Consider the following 15994-nt stretch of genomic DNA (forward strand, 5'->3'; position numbering starts at 1 on the left):
AATTGAGACATAACTCACCGTTAAAGCCAACATCACCTCTTGAAAGTTCTTATTTCCCACAATCTTCTTCTTTAGAGCTCTGATTGAATCCTTAGGTCTAAGAGAAAACATAAGAGTCATTGATTAGCCAAAGATATGGCGCAGTATAAAACAAAGTACATCTAGTGTTATGTAGTGTAATATCATTACCCTTCTTCTGTCTCGTTGATAATATCACATATCTCCATGTTCAGTGCCCAATCTTCAGAACGAAGAGATCCATCTGTTGCTTTTTCTGAAAGATTAAAAGCAATGTAATATTTTTAAGCGTAATGAAGTTTTATTAAAATTTTATATGGAACAGAACAAATACAAAATGTAAAACACAGGAAAGAGTGTAAACAACACTATTAGCTGGCGCATGGATAAACTATCAAGCCTGAAAACAGGCATATCAAGGGGGAAACAGGTATGGGAAAAAGGGAAAATAGAAAAACACTAGTGGGATACAGACAACAAAGGAGGAAACAGGAGTGGGGGGGGGCTTGGCGAGTGTGTGTGTGTGGAGGGGAGAGACTTAGGAGAGACTGGTAAACTCTGAGGATTCCTGAAACACTGCCCACAGCTACCAGAAGGCATCAAACTTAGAGGAGGCAGGGGAGTCCTTCGCGACAATGAGGAGGAACTCCTTTAGCCATTCCATCAATGAGGGGGATTTTTCTTTTGGGTGCTACAGGGCAGTGTCAGTTTGTGTGCAAGAAGGAAGGAACGAGCCCAATGAGTAGGAGAGAGATGTCAGTCAAGGTCCGCTTCCCATAGTCTGGTGTAGGAGGGGAGACCCAGGGTAGCGGCCGTCAGTAAGGTGCCGTAAACAAGCGAGAGGGTACGCGTCAGGGGCTTGACCCGTAGGAGGAAACTTTTCAGGGAAGCGGGAGTAGAAGAGAGCAAAGGCAGCAAAGAGAACTTGCGGAGAAAGGCAGTGAGTTGGTTGTACTCCAGCCAAGAAAGTGGTGTATCAGGAGAGGACGCTTGCAGTTGACTGAGGGAGGGGAACGATGTCATCCCTGCAATCCTGCCTAGCCTAACATCGTCGCTAGCAGACCATCTCTGGGACCCTAGCCAGTGAACTATTCTGGCACACGCAGTCCCAGACAAAAAGGAAATGCGAGGAGAGGAGTGAGAGTCGTCTTGGAATGAATCAACAGTGGGAGGGGATCCATAGCAAGGAGGGGAGCTAGCCAAAAAGGAGGTCTGCTTCTAAGGACACCCATTGCTTATCCAAAGTTCTATATCTTCACTCAAAGAGGCGCAATAGGACAGCCATAGGATAATACAGAAAAAAGGTCTGGGAGACCCGCTCCACCGTCAGATTTATGCCGGGTTGGGGACCGAAGTTTCAGTCAGCAATGTAATGTTTTAACTTGTTCTCCAAGGGGTCTTAAACTTTTGTTTTATCAACAAACTCCAATACCAGATTGACAGGAAATTATCTAGAACAATGGTCAACCCTGCTCCTGATGCTAGGTTCACCCCTGCGTTGGGGTTTCCGTTCTTTGGGTCCACTTGGGGACATGAAAAATGAAAACCCAATCCACTTAAAAAAAGTGGTTACCCATGGAAAACCACCAACCCCAAAGATTATACTGGGGTTCTCCGGGTTTCCATCCGAATAATGCGGAGAGACGAGCTTTTCAAGTGGAAATGGAGACGGGATTCTCGAACGGAAATTGATCGCAGATGTGAACCTAGACTTAAAGCACTAATAGACACTTTTAAAAAAAAAACATTTTCTGCCCGGAAAACCCCCTTAAAGAAGCACCCCAGAAATATTGTTAGTGTTCTCTCTGTGTGTAGTGTTATGTTACTGAATAATGTGCTAACAGCTTTATTGACTTCACGGTAATACAGGAAAATCTGTGCGCATCAGAGGAAAAGAGAGGTGGTCAGTGCTCCAGATGGGAGCAAATAACTTCACAATAAAATTGTCAGCAAGCCATTCAGTAATATTTTACTACATGAAGGCCCCTTTTCAAGTGGAGGGGACAACATAAAATTATTGGAGTGTTTCTCTAATCTATATTACCAGAAAGACAAGATATTAGATCTCCAATATATATACTCAAGTATAAACCGACTTTTTCAGCACAGTTTTAATGCTGAAAAAGCCCCCCTCGGCTTATAATCGAGTCAGGATCCAACTCAGGGTCGGACTGGCAAGGACCTACATAAATTAAACAAAGGAGGAGGTCCTTTAGTGCTACAGTAATGATATAGGACACTCCCCCTTCTCTAGCAAGAGAGATGAAATCCTGGGAGGCACCTTCTGCATCGAGGAGAGGAAGCTACAGCAAGGTGAAAGTAAAACACACAGGTACCTGCTGGAGTTACTATTCCTATTAATTTCAGGCATTTGAGGTTATTAATTTAGTTTCAGTAACTCCATGTGCCTCACATTAATAGCAGTTAACCCCATCATGTCCCTCATATTAATCCCTGTGTGCCCCATATAAGGCTTACTAATATGTGAGACACATGGGGGTACTAATAAAGGACCTTAATTATGAACATACCTAATTATTACCTCCATATGTCTCACATATCAGTAACTCTTATGTGAGGCACACAGGGGGTTAATGTGAGGGACATGAGGGGGTTAACTGCTATTACTATGAGGCACAGGGAGTTACTAAGCTATAATGCACATGACCATGATGTCTCAGCTAATGTCATTTTATTGGTAACTATTTTGATTTTTGAAATTTTCTAGTAGCTGCTGCATTTCTCCCCCTAGGCTTATACTCGAGTCAATAAGTTTTCCCAGTGTTTTGTGGTAAAATTAGGGGCCTCAGCTTATATTCAGGTCAGCTTATACTCGAGTATATATGGTAATCTGAACATTACAGCATATTTGCACACTAGTTTTTTCAATGAGTACTTAATATTTACGGTATATATCTTTGTACTGTTTTTTTCTGCATTATAGTCTAAGAAGGGTAGATTGAAAAATTGATATAGACCAAGAGCCACACAGTTTCACATCTGAGTCATTTAACCTTTCATTTTCTTTGCTTTACATTTTTCAATGGACATTTGTTTTCAAACCACTTGTAAAGAGCCATTCACACTGAACAACAATCGCCAAAATCCATTTATTTTTGAGTGATGGTAACCATAAATGGCAGCGTGAATGAAGCAGAAAACCCTTAATGAAATTATTGTGCATCATTGATCTTGTGCTACAAGCAGTAAATGTATCTTGAAGAGCTGTCCACTGCATCGCACTCATGACAGCTGCTGCTCAGTGACAGTGATGCTCCTCCCTAATGTCTGTGAGGATAGCGCTAGACATGGCCAATCGGTTCTGGTTGTACTACTACTGAAACCCCCAATTGTTTATTGACAGTATGAACATTCTAACCACTAGAGGATAACCACAGGAGGATAACCACAGGAGGATAACCACAGGAGGATAACCCATTGGATTTGGATAGAACATTATGTCCATTTTAGTGGTTTGCTACAGTAAATGGGTGTGCAGTTACATCCATGACATGGTGCATGAGCAGCACTTGCACTATCTGCAGCTAGTATGGGCTGTTACAGGGGTTTACACATGAAAGACTCCACAGTGATGAGGAGAAAGGGGAATGACACTTAGAAAATGATCCGTTTCAGTGAATGGAGCGCAGGTCACTTAATTCAAATGGAGAAGGCATAAGGGACATGGATGTCGGAATCCCAGAAATCTGACACTTATCCCTTATCTTGTGGATAGAGGTTAAGTGTCCACTTTTAATTCAGCTGACAACTGCCTTATTCAAATAGCTCTACAATTCCATTAGTTTAACCCTTTACTGTCACTTTCTGAATGGTATTTGAACATTACTATTGATGACCCATGAATATCAGATCAGTGAGAGGCTGACTCCTGGCACCCCCACTGATCAGCTGTTTGAAAGGTCTGCTACGCTCCAAAACAACACATCTCTGTACACTGAGGGGTGGCCATGAAAGGTATTCCAGCATTAAACAAAGGATAGGTCATCAATATTAATGTACTGGAAAACCCCTTTAAAAGGAGTCTACTATCACCAAAATTACCACTTATATGTTGTTGTAGGGGTGGTTAGTGACACATTGAATATACCTTTCTTTCAATTTTGCTGCTGTAATTCAATTTTTATTCCATATGCATATGAGTTGACTGGTGTTTGGACCTGCCCTGAGTGTGCAAAACAACTTATCTGCTTAATAACTTAATAACTTATCTTTCTTTTAATCAAAAACAGGCTGTAAAATTCTCCCTAGCAATCCAGTGATATGTAGCAAGGAAACATCCATAAAGTCCATACTAAAGTCATATACCACAAACCATAACACAGAAGTGCTGCCACCAGATGGTTTAGGACTAGAGTTGAGCGAGTACTGTTCGGATCAGCCGATCCGAACAGCACGCATGCATTGAAATCAATGCACGCAGCCAGCATGCGGCGGGTTAAGCGGCCGGCTGCCGTCAAACCGGAAGCACCAGGTGCTTCCATTCATTTCAATGTGTGCGTGCTGTTCGGATCGGCTGATCCGAACAGTACTCGCTCAACTCTATTTAGGACCCATGTGTTTACTGCTATTTCCTGGGACGCATGTGTGTGTTCCATTAGAAGCGATGAAAAAACATGTACAGCCCCCAATTAGTGGTAAATGAATGCGTCCAGAAGCACCGTATGGCAGGAGCCTTATGGTAGAAACACACTATGTATCTGGATGCAAAAACACACCTTTATACAGAATAATGTCCCATAGCGGCCCCTGCACACGGTATTATGTCCCATAGCAGCCCATACACATGTATTATGTCCCATAGCAGTTCATACACACGTATTATGTCCCATAGCAGTCCATAGACACGTATTATGTCCCATAGTGGGCCCTGCACACCGTATTATGTCCCATAGCCGCCCCTGTATACAGTATTATGCCCCAAAGTCACGCATACAGGACTTTTTCTTCCGTTACAAAAGTAAATGAACAGAAGACAGCGCCTGTCATGTTGTTGACATTAGTGTCAAAAGGAACCGACACAGATGGAGAGGGGCCATCTGTGACTTGTTACTCTGCTACAGTTAATGTCTAATGCTGTCATTCTATAAAGAAGGTTTCAACACACTTAATTCTCATGAAAATTACTCCAAGTTTTAATAAATCCAGTTACAAATTGACGTTTCAGTCCATAAGACCTTCATCAGATATCTGTGGCCGAAACGTCAATTTATATCTGGATTGGAGTAATTTCTATGAGAAGTGAGAGTGCCGGAACCTTCTTTATATTAATATATGGATTTAGCCCCTCTCTGAGCACCTCCATATTCTATAACAGATGAGAGCATATGATTAACTGCCCTACAACAGCATATAAGTGGTTTAGAAGCAATTTTGGTAAACTGCCTTTAAAGCCAAAGTTGTTTTAGTCATGAAGGGGTTAAACATCCAATAATTTTGTAGCACGAATATGGTAAATCCCGCAGATTCCTCACTCCATGAAGGAATGTCCTTGTAGGAATCCATAAGAGGTTAACTGATTAATACGGTTCGGGGAATTCAGCTGACACAGAATGAATGAAAAGCATTCAATACACAATGGTTAACCATACCACACCCTGGGCTGAAAAATGTTCATCATTTCCCTTTAACAAAGACTTGGACCCAGACAAGTTTTATGAGCTACCGAAAGGGCGGCTGCTAAACTGAAAACAACAAACTGAAGACTGGCACCAACCGGGGAACATTCCCGCAACTGGATAGTCCCAGATCCAAATTATATTCTTAGAGCAGTCTGCAGAAGTCGCACAGGCTTGTTTACTTGTAAATGTAGAAATGTTACTAAGCACAGAATGTGGCAGTGCAAAACATAACAAAAGTGGTTGGCTGTCCCTGTCCTCACCTCTTATTTTAAAGAGGACCTTTCATCACCTCCATCAAGTCCAGCTGCTGCTCCACAAATTCCAGCACAGTTGGAATTTTCTCTCTAGCCCCCACCATTCCCAAGCAATCAATGCTGTTAGTTTTGGTAACTGATATACTGTCAGGAGGGCGGTGTCAGGCTGGAGCAGACAAGGGGTGTAATTTTGAGCTCTGACACTGGCTGCTATTGTTGTGAATGGAGGGTGGCCTAGTGGTTAGACCCCCCCTGACCAATCACCTAGCCTGTAGGTAGTGTATTTGCATTTAATATATGTACCTGTGTGCTTTTTTAATAAAGTATATTGGAGTCCATATATGCTATTTGGCCTTACAAAAAGAAAAAAGGTAGACTGAAAAAGAAATAAGTACAAGAAAGCTTAAGGAGGGGGGGTATTATCAAGATTAACATTTTCCACACTGGTTTTACTAGTGCACGGCTTAGACACATCCTCTGGTGGTCGATGGGCTGGATAAAAAAGAAAATCACGCGTATGCCCTACCCACTGTACATCCTCACCAAACCCGCTTTTCAGATGTTGAGGCTGACATAAAAACAGGATTTGCAACTCTTTTGGTTACATTTGGCATTTACAAAGTCACAACTTTCATACCGGAAAACTGGCGTAGAAGCATCAGAAATCTGCCCCTATGTGTTTTCATGTATCCATGTATAGATAGGTGTATGTGTAGACAGATGATAGATGTCAGGCAGGGCTTTCATGATGCCACATTCTCTTTAAGAGTGTCTTATAAGTAATTTCCACTTAAGCTTCTGGCCCAGAATTCATCAGACACACCTAGTCTGGTATGTCACATGTGCCAGTGCTGAGAGTCCTCCATACAAGTATCTAGAAGGAATGCGTCATCTGTAAAGGCCATCTTCACCTTTGAACATATTACAGTAGAATAATCTTTAGACATTGTAAATTTACTGCAATATACTGTACAGATTGTATCACAGTCCAGAACAACATTCAGAAAGCTGGTTGCCATGATAGGCCTCATGTCCTTCATTGAGGTCAGTGACGTGTGGTATACATCTATGTCACCACTGCAGCAAGTCAACAGAGACTGGGAGAGAAGGCTGTGCTCAAATAATGCTTCTTTTTTATTCATTCATCACATTTTTTGCCCAGCTCAGAAACAAATACTATCACATAAAGATGTATAGGGTTAACCAGAACTCCTGCAATTGGTTGGACAGATTGTTGTCTTCTGTGATGATAAGATATCACGCTACAGCATATTAACCAGTTGCGGAAGTTCAGGTTAACTCGGCTACATATGACTGCAAAGTCAGGGCACCTCACCCACGCTATCTAAATAATAACTTCCAAGTACACAAGGCAAGTGCACACTCCTGCATGCAATGAACATAGAAAGTGTTGAGATAGGCTCCATCTGTATGCTCCACTATCGCTGTTAAAAGTCCATTAATCTCATCCTATGATGGATAAGAGCAAAAGAAATTCACAATGGTAACTTGAATATGAACTGTGCACAATCTCCTCACAATAACTCCACTACAAAGCATACCTCCAGTTATAAACAAATTTTTATCAATGAACACTACAGGTGAATATAAAAAACTTTTCAATATATCTTATTAAGGAGATCTGCTTCCTTCTCCACTTAAAGAGGACCTTTCACCATTTTGCCCACATGCAGTTCTATATACTGCCGGAAAGCTGACAGTGCACTGAGTTCAGCGCACTGTTGGCTTTCCCGATCTGGGCCCGGTGTGAAGAGCTTACGGTCCGGTACCGTAGCTCTTCTATGGTCAGAAGGGCGTTTCTGACTGTTAGCCAGAGACGTCCTTCTTCACAGCACAGCCAATCGCGCTGTGCTGTGAGAGCCGGGAGGAACGCCCCCCTCCCTCCCTGATAATGCTCGTCTATGGACGAGTACTGCGAGCAGAGGGAGGGGGCGTTACTCTCGGCTCTCACAGCACAGCGCGATTGGCTGTGCTGTGAAGAAGGACGTCTCTGGCTAACAGTCAGAAACGCCCTTCTGACCATAGAAGAGCTACGGTACCGGACCGTAAGCTCTTCACACCGGGCCCAGATCGGGAAAGCCGACAAGTGTGCTGAACTCAGCGCACTGTCAGCTTTCCGGCAGTATATAAAACTGCCTGTGTGCAAAATGGTGAAAGGTCCTCTTTAAGCTGTTCTCCTGCTCCTTGTCTTCAATCACAATGCTTGTGTTTACATAAGATTAGTCTCCATATCCAGCCTCACACACAGAGCTCTATGGAGAAAGCACAAGTGAAGTAGAGGGTTGCTGTCGGCTGGTTAATTGATTTATTGCCTTACTCTGTGCACTGGTAGCCTCTTATGTACAACCTAGCAGTGTTAAAAGAACACAGAATAGCATTCTCTAGCAGCCTCTTCATCTGTAGAAATTAACTCAGCTTGAAAAGTGGAAAAGAAAACATTCCTTTAAGGGTATGTTCAAAATGAGTTTTTTGCAAGCGGATTTTGACGCGGAATCCGTCTCAAAATCCACCTGCAAAAACATCTCCCATTCATTTCAATGGGAGTCACTCGCTTTTTTTTCCCCGCTAGCAAGAAAGAAAAGCGGCATGGCCCATCTTCACGCGGATTCCACGGCTGAGTCAGCCTCTGCATCCACAGCGCGAGACTCCCACCTGATTAGGCCCATTCATGCAGGACTAAACAGGAGCAGGATGCCACGATGAGATGCTGATGCACGGCATTAGCATTCCGGGGCAGGTAGCCGTACGACGGAAAATGTTTCCGCTGTGTGAACTTACCCTAATAAGGTATATTACAAAGTTTCTTGCGTAATATTCATTTATGTACAGTTGTTTATAACTAGAGGTACACTTTAAGGGCTGACTATTATCATTTACAGTTACAACACCAAATCTTTATCCTCCTCTGTTGTGCAAGATTAATATTAGGATGCCAACCCACACGCATCCTCGGCTCTGCCTTTGACCTTCTCCTCTGTACTACATTAATCACTACTGTCAATAACTAGAACGTTGCCTCTGCTTTTCTTGTCATTTCCGTTTTTGTGTCATTTGCCACTCTCCCACCCTCTGGAATTGTAATATCAATGGCCTATTGTTAGGATTGCGATCAATATCTGATCAGTGGGGGTATGACACCTAGTACCCATCAGCTTGTTGTCTGTGCACTACTTCATAGACTTATGGACAGGGCTGTGGAGTCAGTAGTTCAAACCACCAACTTCGACCACTGGCTCCTTCCTCAATGGCTGACATGACCCGTCAGAAGCAGTAAAGATCTTCTAATTCATTAAGAAGCCAGTGATTGATTCCTATGAAAGAAAATACGTAACACTATATAGCAGTGGCTTTGCCATGTGACCAGTGGACATGATGTCACTTATTGAAAAGAAGAAAGCAGCCATGTTTTCTAAGTCCTGCACAACCCCTTTAGACTGGACAATAATCAGATTTGGTATTGGGATTAAACATAACCTATAAACGTTGACAGCCATCTCTGTATGTACACTGATATAGGGAATAATCAGTCAGCCAGTCACGTGCCACCAACAAGCAATGACATGTTACATTGTCCTGTTGGTACACAGCATCCCCATCAGGGAACTCCAACACCAGAAAGGGGTGCAGATGGTCTGCCATAAGTTGCACGTTTTGAGCAGCGGTCATTGATCCCTGCACCCGGACAATGAGGCCCAATTACAACCACATGAACACATCCCAGACCATGACGGAGCCACCTCCCGCCTGGACACGTCCCTGTTGGCATGCAGGATCCATGGCAACTTCATGGGGCATACGCCACACTCTCACACGCCCATCGGCTCTGTACAACTGGAACCGTGATTCATCAGACCATACCACATGCCACCACTGTTCCATGGTCCAATGACGATAGTCACGGGCCCATACCAGTCTTCGAGCTCTGTGTTGCGGCGTCAGCAAAGAGATACGGATCAGGCATCGACTGTTGAAGCCTACGCGGTGCAGTTCTCAGCGTACAGTCCTGGTAGAAATGGAGTCCTGGCGCCCAACCCCAATCGGCAGCGATTTATCCCATAGTAGACCATCAAGAGCCCCATACGACTCTGTGGAGGTGACGTGACGTGCATTCATTGAACACTCGTGGTCGACTATTGCGCCAGTTTACGCAGCTGCCAACATTGTCTCTGCAATATTGTGGGTCCAATCGAGACACTGTTGACCTCGGAAACCCAAATTCCCAGGTAATATCCAAAATGCTACGCGCCATGCGTCTTGCAATGATTTTCATCTCACGTTCAAAGTCACTTAACTCGCGACGTGCTGCCATGTTCACGAGACACCTGTCTGTACATCAGACTGCTCAGATATCCTGGTGACACTAGCACCATAGGCTGCATCATGTAACACTGTTTGAGCATCATATTTGACACAACTGGCACTGGGACACACGTGCATGTGTGACCTGTTGCTCCATCAAGATGGGAGAACAGGGCCCCTGTTCTCGAAATCGTGGGGGTCCCAACAGTTGGACACAAATTAATTATGAAGTTATTCCTCATCAAATTCATGATCAAACGCAGGGCACTGTCGTGAATGTAGCCTCACTCAATGGTCTGGAGAACGGAGTATGTTTCTGTCCAAAAATTATACATCTATGTAACACAGCTCTCTATTGCAAAACCATACTGTCATGTAACCCCAGCCCTACATGTCTCCATGTATCAGACACTCCAAACAGGGAAGTTCCTCTCCTGACATCCCGCCCCACATCTAAAACGGTGAAAATTCTTCTTGTGAAATGAGTAACTGGTTACACAACCTAAATAAGCCTGGCACAAGCCCAGTAGGTCAAACAAGAAAATGATGCCATCGGTTCCAGTATAACTGCAATTCATGTCTCCCTGTTACTGTAAGGGTCGAGTTCAGATAATCCTCAGAGTTTACAGGCTTTATAGACTCATGTGGGTATAATACAGGAAAATATTATACTCTGATATACATACTGCCTTCTTCGTTTTTAAGCAGGCACAGTGATCGTTATTTAACCCGAATGGTAGTGTGAATCTAACATAAGAAAAGTGGAATAAATGAAATACACGGCAATGTAGGGTATACGGTATATAGTGATCAGGGTGTAACCTGTATATGGTTAATATAATAATCAGGTTCATATACAGTAGTTGGTGCGCTCACCCGATCAGGCGCAAAATCACAAAACATATGTCTGAAAAATCAGTGCTTGCCAACCTTTCAACCCCTGGAAAATATTTTCCTTTTATTTATTTATTTTACGAAAAAGGCAGCTTTGATGTGGTTTTTAGCACAATTTTTGAATTTATAGCTGAACGGTTAAAAAAAATTTCTTCACTTGTAAAATTACCAAACTCTCGCCTGAAACTATACAAAAACTGCATTTCTCCAGCGCAGCTGGGATACAGGTTAAACTGCCCCAGCAGCCCTTACACATGTGATAATGCTACACAGTGTTCCCACACATTATAAAGCCACACAGGGCCCTACACATGTTCTAACAGTCCTCTCGTTGGCCCCTATATAGAGTATAATATTCCACAATGCCCCCACATTTTATAATGGTAACCAGGTTCTAATCTCCTACAGAAAGTCTCTGCATATTATTTGGCTTAGTGGCAAGAGTCAGAACTGTGGGATTTATAGAATTTAAAAAAATATATAAATAACATATAAAATGTTGAAAAACCTGACCCAAAATTAATTTAAAAACTATTTTATCATAAAACTTGGCTAAAAATTAGGTCACTTCTGACACTTTCCCTTTAAAGAAATACTCTGGTAACATAATAAAAAGACTCTTCTGATATCCTCACTATGTCATATACATTATTTCTCCGTTTTGCAATGAATGGCCATCTTTCTAGAAGAATCCATTAGCACAAAACAGCTGTACCAAGTTTCTTATTAGACACAGGGCATATGTAATGTGCTTATAATATGGGATGAGCTGAAAAGCCTGTTATGAGCTTTAAATCTCTTGGCAGGCCAATGTGGACAGGGTGCTATTACTTCTGTGACCTTTGTGAAGACCACGATCTGCAAAGGCCAGATGAGATGATAACTGCTGTAGAAAAACCAGATAAGAGAGCTAGTAATGTATGAAGGTAAACCACAATATTAATATATATTAGAAGACCGGACCACCAACTCCTATATTGTTCTACAGTTAGACTCCAACTTACTCAGACACAATAAAAATCCTCCTACATATTCAACTGTCCACATGGCACTACATCCTCAGTTCCTTTCCTAACGACACTGACTGGCCTAAGCATTCACCTACGGATCACAACTTTCTGTGGCGACTTCATGGGCTGTGCCAAACAAACAGCGGAGGCGGACGCCGGAGTGCTGGAGACATTTTTTTTAATGTTTTACTTCCCCCTTCGTCCTCCGGGATTTCTGAAATTCCTGGACAACCCCATTAATAATTGGATACTGTAATTAAAAATAAATTATTTTATTTTTATAAATTCGACTCCCCCCAAAACTGGTCCTGTCAACAATTTCACAGCCCTGGTTGACATAACACCATAAAAGAATATTTTAGGCCGAGGCACCACATGGCGTAAACGCTGCAATTTGCCCATGCCTGAAAAAACATGTAAAAAAATTGCGGTATTTTACAGTCAGAGCAAAGTGGGTGGGATTCTAGCAAATCCCATGGCCATTTTGCAGTATAAATCACAGTGCGGACATGCAATGATTACCAAAAACGGTGCAGTTTTGGAAATTGCAGACTCTCATTTATACCTATGGAAATGTTGGTGGTTTGCTCTGCGAACTTTCTGTCTAAAGCGCTGCAGGAAGACCCACGATGCATTGCTGCCGCGGTTCTTCCTGCAGCACTTTTTTGCTGCAGGACGCCACGTGGGGCTTTAGTTTTAGACTGTTCCTTGTGGAAAGGCAGCTGGAAAAAAAACTGTGTTTCACAGCACCAGCAAGGTAAATGAGATTCTGGCTAATCCCATCCACACAATGCAGAAAGAGGGCTTCAGAAAAGTTGTGGTTCTTAGAAGAACACAGCGGAAAAGAAAGGTTACATTTTTTAGCTGTGGTTTGTTACTTGGGGCCTCAGGCTGTATTCACATGACAAAGTTCCATCTGAGTTCTACCTCATAGATTGTAAGCTGTTGTGAGCAGGGCCCTCAGTCCCATTGTGTAAAATGATTTTCTTTGTAATGTATCTTTCTGTCTATATTTGAACCCTACTAATTGTACAGCGCTGCAGAATATGTTGGCGCTATATAAATAAAATTTATTATTATTATATTATTATTATGCGGACTGTATTTTCCAGACTTAGCAAGAATTCACTACATTATAGTGAGTTATGTCTACAAAAAGGCAGAAAGATCCATGGAAGAAAAGAAATACCGTATATACTCGAGTATAAACCGACCCGAATATAAGCCGAGGCCCCTAATTTTACCACAAAAAAACTGGGAAAACTTATTGACTCGAGTATAAGCCGAGGGGGGAAATGCAGAAGCTACTGGAAAAATTAATATGGTCGGAGTTTTTGAGTGCAGTAGATGCTGGGGAAGGGGAGGGGGTGTTTTGGTTGTCTGTCTGCCCCTTCCCTGAGCTTGAGGACTGTTTTTTTCCCCCACTTGGAATTCAGCCTGGCTGAATATAGGATATCTGCAGTGCTCCTATTAACCCCTTCCCGACAGAACAGGAGCTCTGCAGAAACCCTATATTCAGTAGACCGGGCACTTTCAGACACAGGGATACCTAATGTGTATGTGATTCAGTCATTTTCTACTTTTACATGTATTCTAGGGAAAGGAGGGATTTAGAACTTTTATTTTTTTTTTATTATATATATTTTTTTTAACTTCTTTTTTTTCCCACCATTTTATGGGAGATTCTATACATTACTATTGCAGCTGGTCATAGACTCCCCCACACACACACACCAAACAAAAAAAATAATATATATTTTTTTTTATTTGCCTGACTCGAGCAAAAAAAATTGGCTTATACTCGAGTATATACAGTACATACAAATATAAGCACAGAAACAACATTACAAACTAATAGACCATGTGTATGTGTGTGTATATATATATATATATATATATATATATATATATATACACACACACAGTATTACAGTATGTCTGGTGAGCCTTATATATACAATGTAGTGTATACAAACAGTAGAGTTCTTGCCTATGGCAATAACACGTCCATCTATGTCACACTGTATATTGCGCCAGCCTTGTACATGTTGTCCTCCACTACAGGCTACCAAGCAGCGCAGTAATAAGGTGTAGTGTGAACTGTAATCAGAGACAGTCAGACAAACATGCAGAACAAAGTCCACAAGTATGTGCAGCAATTGGCACATACGTGTTTACCCAGCGGCTGACATCATAACCTAAAATACCGCACAACAGTACCTGGCACTGAGGGACGAGTAATAACACACTGCCGCACAGGGCTAGAGATGGCAACTAAGATCTTTAAGGGAAATTCTCAAGTCCTGAATTCTCATGTGACATGCTGCAACGCGACAGTAGTGCAAAAATCCACAATCTTGAAGTATCCCGACTTTTCTTAGTCGCACAACTAATGTCGCAGTGTAGTCCTCGCCATATTTGCACAATTCTTTTGTGAATTTCAGATAATATCCAATAATAACTGTATTTTTTATTTTATTTTTTGCATCGTTCATAGCCGTTTAACCCCTTACTAGTCAGTAACTCGCCCCTCTTTGTGGCCAGGACACACGGTCAGGTTTTCGGATGCAGTTTATTGCACAAAACAAAAACTGCATTAAAAAAAACTGCAGGTGTGTCCTAAAACCAAGGAATTCTCGCTAAACATTAGTATGAGAAAAGTAGAAGACGCAGAAGAATTTCCCAACACTTGTCAGAGCAAAGTGAAGACATAGACGACTCCATGTATATATTTACAAGGAGGAACTGAAGAATGACTGAGGCCATTGGCCCCGCCCACCGCAGAAATCCGCACACCGGATTGGCTACTAAACAGCTGGCCCAGGTCAGCCCGTACGCTGATTGGTCAGTCATTTAACTAGCTTGCTGTCCATTGGTCAACCAAGTTCCTTAAGCTAGTAGTAATAGGCTTAGCCCCCAGTTGTTAAGCAACTTCTCATTGGCTGAATGGGAGAGAACAAGTGGTCGTAAAACAATCGCCCTGCGCGCGTATACGTCTCCACAGCGAGCACTCACCGATCCGCTGTCCCACCGGGGTCGCAAACGGGTTGCCTAATAGGAAATCCATTGTGACAAGGCGGCGGCTGTGGCTCCTCCAGACCAAGCAGCGCTTGTGATGCGAGACGTGATCACATGACAGCCAGCCGACCGCCACGCCCACTCCAGATTGCGTGCTTCTGACTAGCCCCGCCCTCACAGGAAGCACGTGGTGGTCGGTGTGATCAGTCAGCTGAGCCCGGGTTGTGAGGCGTGGATGTCGCACAGCTATGCAGGCCGACCTGTGTGTAGTGGAGGCTGCGGCCGGCTCTTACACCGCGCTGACAATTGGGTTTAGTTTCAGCTTTTTATTTCGCATTATATAACTACATTACCGCATTTAGGACGCTATGTATGAACGTGCTTGCGTTCACTTTGTGCGGTAATTTCAGGAAATGGAATGCCATACGCTGACTTGTAATGGTGTGAGAACCAGTTACATTGGTGTATGGACTACCTTAGCATGGAAGCCATTGCAAGGGCCTATGGGTACTGAGGGAAGCAAGCTGTGGTGGTGACTGAATATTGTCCATAGTCCTCCCATCCATAGGGGGCACCATGTGGTATTGTTTAGTCTAGGCAAAGAAATGGGTTGCTATGGCAAATGGTCCATCATGTCTAGCGCTAGGTTCACACCAGCATCCGGCTCTATATAGGGACCTAAAAGACCGAGAGTCTGCCGTCTTAAAAGGCGTTTTCCCACGAACCTCATAGACTATAATGGGGGCTGTCGGGTAGCTGAAGGTTTTATAATGAAACTGGTGGAAAGAAAATAACTTCGTGCAGGACTTTTCTCTCCACCAATTTTATTTTACAGCTGGAA

General features: G+C 42.9%; 1 protein-coding gene across 1 annotated transcript in view; it reads right to left on the reverse strand.

Moving 5' to 3' along the window:
* The window catches only part of TOM1 (target of myb1 membrane trafficking protein), a 70699-nt gene extending 55413 nt beyond the window's left edge, over nucleotides 1-15286 (reverse strand). Inside the window, exons 1-3 of the mRNA XM_075286843.1 lie at nucleotides 15151-15286; nucleotides 190-274; nucleotides 19-97 (exon numbers count right to left, since the gene is read on the reverse strand). Coding sequence (XP_075142944.1) covers nucleotides 19-97; nucleotides 190-274; nucleotides 15151-15202 — 216 coding nt within the window. The 5' untranslated portion in view covers nucleotides 15203-15286. The remainder of the gene's footprint in view (nucleotides 1-18; nucleotides 98-189; nucleotides 275-15150) is intronic.
* Nucleotides 15287-15994: the final 708 nt, after the last annotated feature.

Source organism: Leptodactylus fuscus, chromosome 9 (genome assembly GCF_031893055.1).
Source record: "Leptodactylus fuscus isolate aLepFus1 chromosome 9, aLepFus1.hap2, whole genome shotgun sequence".
Taxonomy (NCBI): domain Eukaryota; kingdom Metazoa; phylum Chordata; class Amphibia; order Anura; family Leptodactylidae; genus Leptodactylus; species Leptodactylus fuscus.